Source organism: Sciurus vulgaris (genome assembly GCF_902686455.1).
Source record: "Sciurus vulgaris genome assembly, chromosome: 16".
NCBI lineage: Eukaryota > Metazoa > Chordata > Mammalia > Rodentia > Sciuridae > Sciurus > Sciurus vulgaris.
This window is the reverse complement of record NC_136477.1, coordinates 15,014,894-15,016,845: the sequence shown is the minus strand read 5'-3', so window position 1 is coordinate 15,016,845 and position 1,952 is coordinate 15,014,894. Positions and strand designations below refer to the sequence as shown.

At 55.0% G+C, this 1,952-nt stretch overlaps 1 protein-coding gene across 1 annotated transcript; it reads left to right on the top strand.

The window, feature by feature from the left end:
- Positions 1–421: 421 nt before the first annotated feature.
- On the top strand, positions 422–1,435 carry LOC306647123 (olfactory receptor 10T2-like; the record flags this gene model as incomplete). Its single annotated transcript, XM_079116141.1, has 1 exon — positions 422–1,435. One exon carries the CDS (start codon positions 422–424, stop codon positions 1,433–1,435), a length of 1,014 nt encoding a protein of 337 aa, XP_078972267.1.
- Between the last annotated feature and the right edge of the window lie 517 nt (positions 1,436–1,952).

Sequence of the window (1,952 nt, the reverse complement as noted above, 5' to 3'; positions counted from 1 at the left end):
AATTGAACCCAGGGGTGCTTAACCTCTGAGCCACATTTCCAGTCCCCCTCCACCCTTCTTGCTTTTTCTTTTGAGACAGGGCCTTGCTAAGTTGCTGAGGCTGGCCTGGAACTTGAGATCCTCCCGTCTCAGCCTCCCCAGTTGCTGGGAGTACAGGCGGGCACCACCACACCCAGCAACTATTCACTCTTACTCTTCAATCCTTCTCTAGGATCCCTTTAGGGACTTTCAACTAGACACCAATGTTCTTACTGCCTTCCTCCCACCACATCCCAAGTCTCTTGTCCTTATTTGTCCCTATGGTTTTCTTACCCATGGAGGAGACACTGGCAGCTGGGTGACAGGAGGAAAACCAATGATTCAGTTCTAGGTGTCTGTGCTGTTGGTAAACAGGGACGACTCTCCTACCCCACTCTACCTGATGCCAAGAGGACCCCACTACTCACTGCTCTATTGCGTTTCCTCTGGGCTCTCTTCCCAGGCTCCTGAGAAGCAGCGCGGCAATGGGACTGGGCTAGTGACAGAGTTCGTGCTGGTGGGGTTCTCCAACCTTCCAGACCTGAGGACCACACTCTTCGTGGTCTTCCTCCTCACCTACCTGGTCACCCTCAGTGGCAACGTCACCATCATCGCCATCATCCATGCCGACCGCACGCTGCACACACCCATGTACCGCTTCCTAGCCGTGCTGTCCCTCTCTGAGACCTGTTACACGCTGGTCACCATCCCCAACATGCTGGCGCATCTGCTGATGGACAGCCAGGCCATCTCCATCTCTGGCTGCCGGGCTCAGATGTTCTTCTTTCTGGTCTTTGGATGCAACAACTGCTTCCTCCTGACCCTGATGGGTTACGACCGGTACGTGGCCATCTGTCATCCCCTGCGCTACTCGGTGATCATGAGACCCACCGTTTGCCTCTGCCTGGGAGCCTTGGTTTTCTGCTCTGGCTTCTCGGTGGCCCTGATGGAGACCTGCATGATCTTCTCATCGCCCTTCTGCCGTGGAGACCGCGTGGAGCACTTCTTCTGCGACATCGCCCCGGTGCTGAAGCTCAGCTGCGCCGACAGTGCGCGCAAGGCGCTGGGCATCTTCTTCCTGAGCGTGCTGGTGGTGCTGGTCTCCTTCCTCCTCATCCTCCTGTCCTACGCCTTCATCGTGGCGGCCATCCTGAGGATCCGCTCTGCGGCCGGCCGGCGCAAAGCCTTCTCCACCTGCGCTGCGCACCTCACTGTGGTGGTGGTGCATTTTGGCTGCGCCTCCATCATCTACCTGCGGCCAGACTCTGGGGCCAACCCCGCCCAGGACCGCCTGGTGGCGGTGTTCTACACGGTGGTGACGCCGCTGCTCAACCCTGTGGTGTACAGTCTGCGCAACCAGGAGGTGAGGGTGGCGCTCAAGAGGACCCTGGCGCGCAGCTGCGGGGTGTTGAGATAAGGACCTGCTTTGCATTATTCACGACCCTTTAGGTTTTCATCAACCTAGGCCCTTCCTGAGACCCAGATCCCCCACCTGGAAAACAGAAGCTAGTCGTACACCAAACAAAATAAGCCGTTATTTACTAGTTTCGGAGACCGTAAAAACTCAATAAAAATATTTTCCCCCCCTTTTCTTGGTTTCATTGATTTTGATGCGATGCAACATAGTCACCAGTGGAGGGCGCCCCTGCTGCCACCAAAGGTTGGTTCGCAGTGTGAGGTGGTTTTTAGCCAGCAGAAAGCAGGGCTTGTTCTGTGTCCTGCATCCATTTATTTTAAGAGGTAATTTACTCTCTCTCTCTCTCTCTCTCTCTCTCTCTCTCTCTGTGTATATATATGTGTGTGTGTGTGTGTGTGTGTGTGTGTGTGTGTGTGTCGCACGCGCAGGGGGTTGAACCCAGGAGAGCTTAACCATTGGGCCACATCCCATAGCCTTTTTATGTTTCATTTAGAGACAGAGTCTGGCTAAGTTGCTT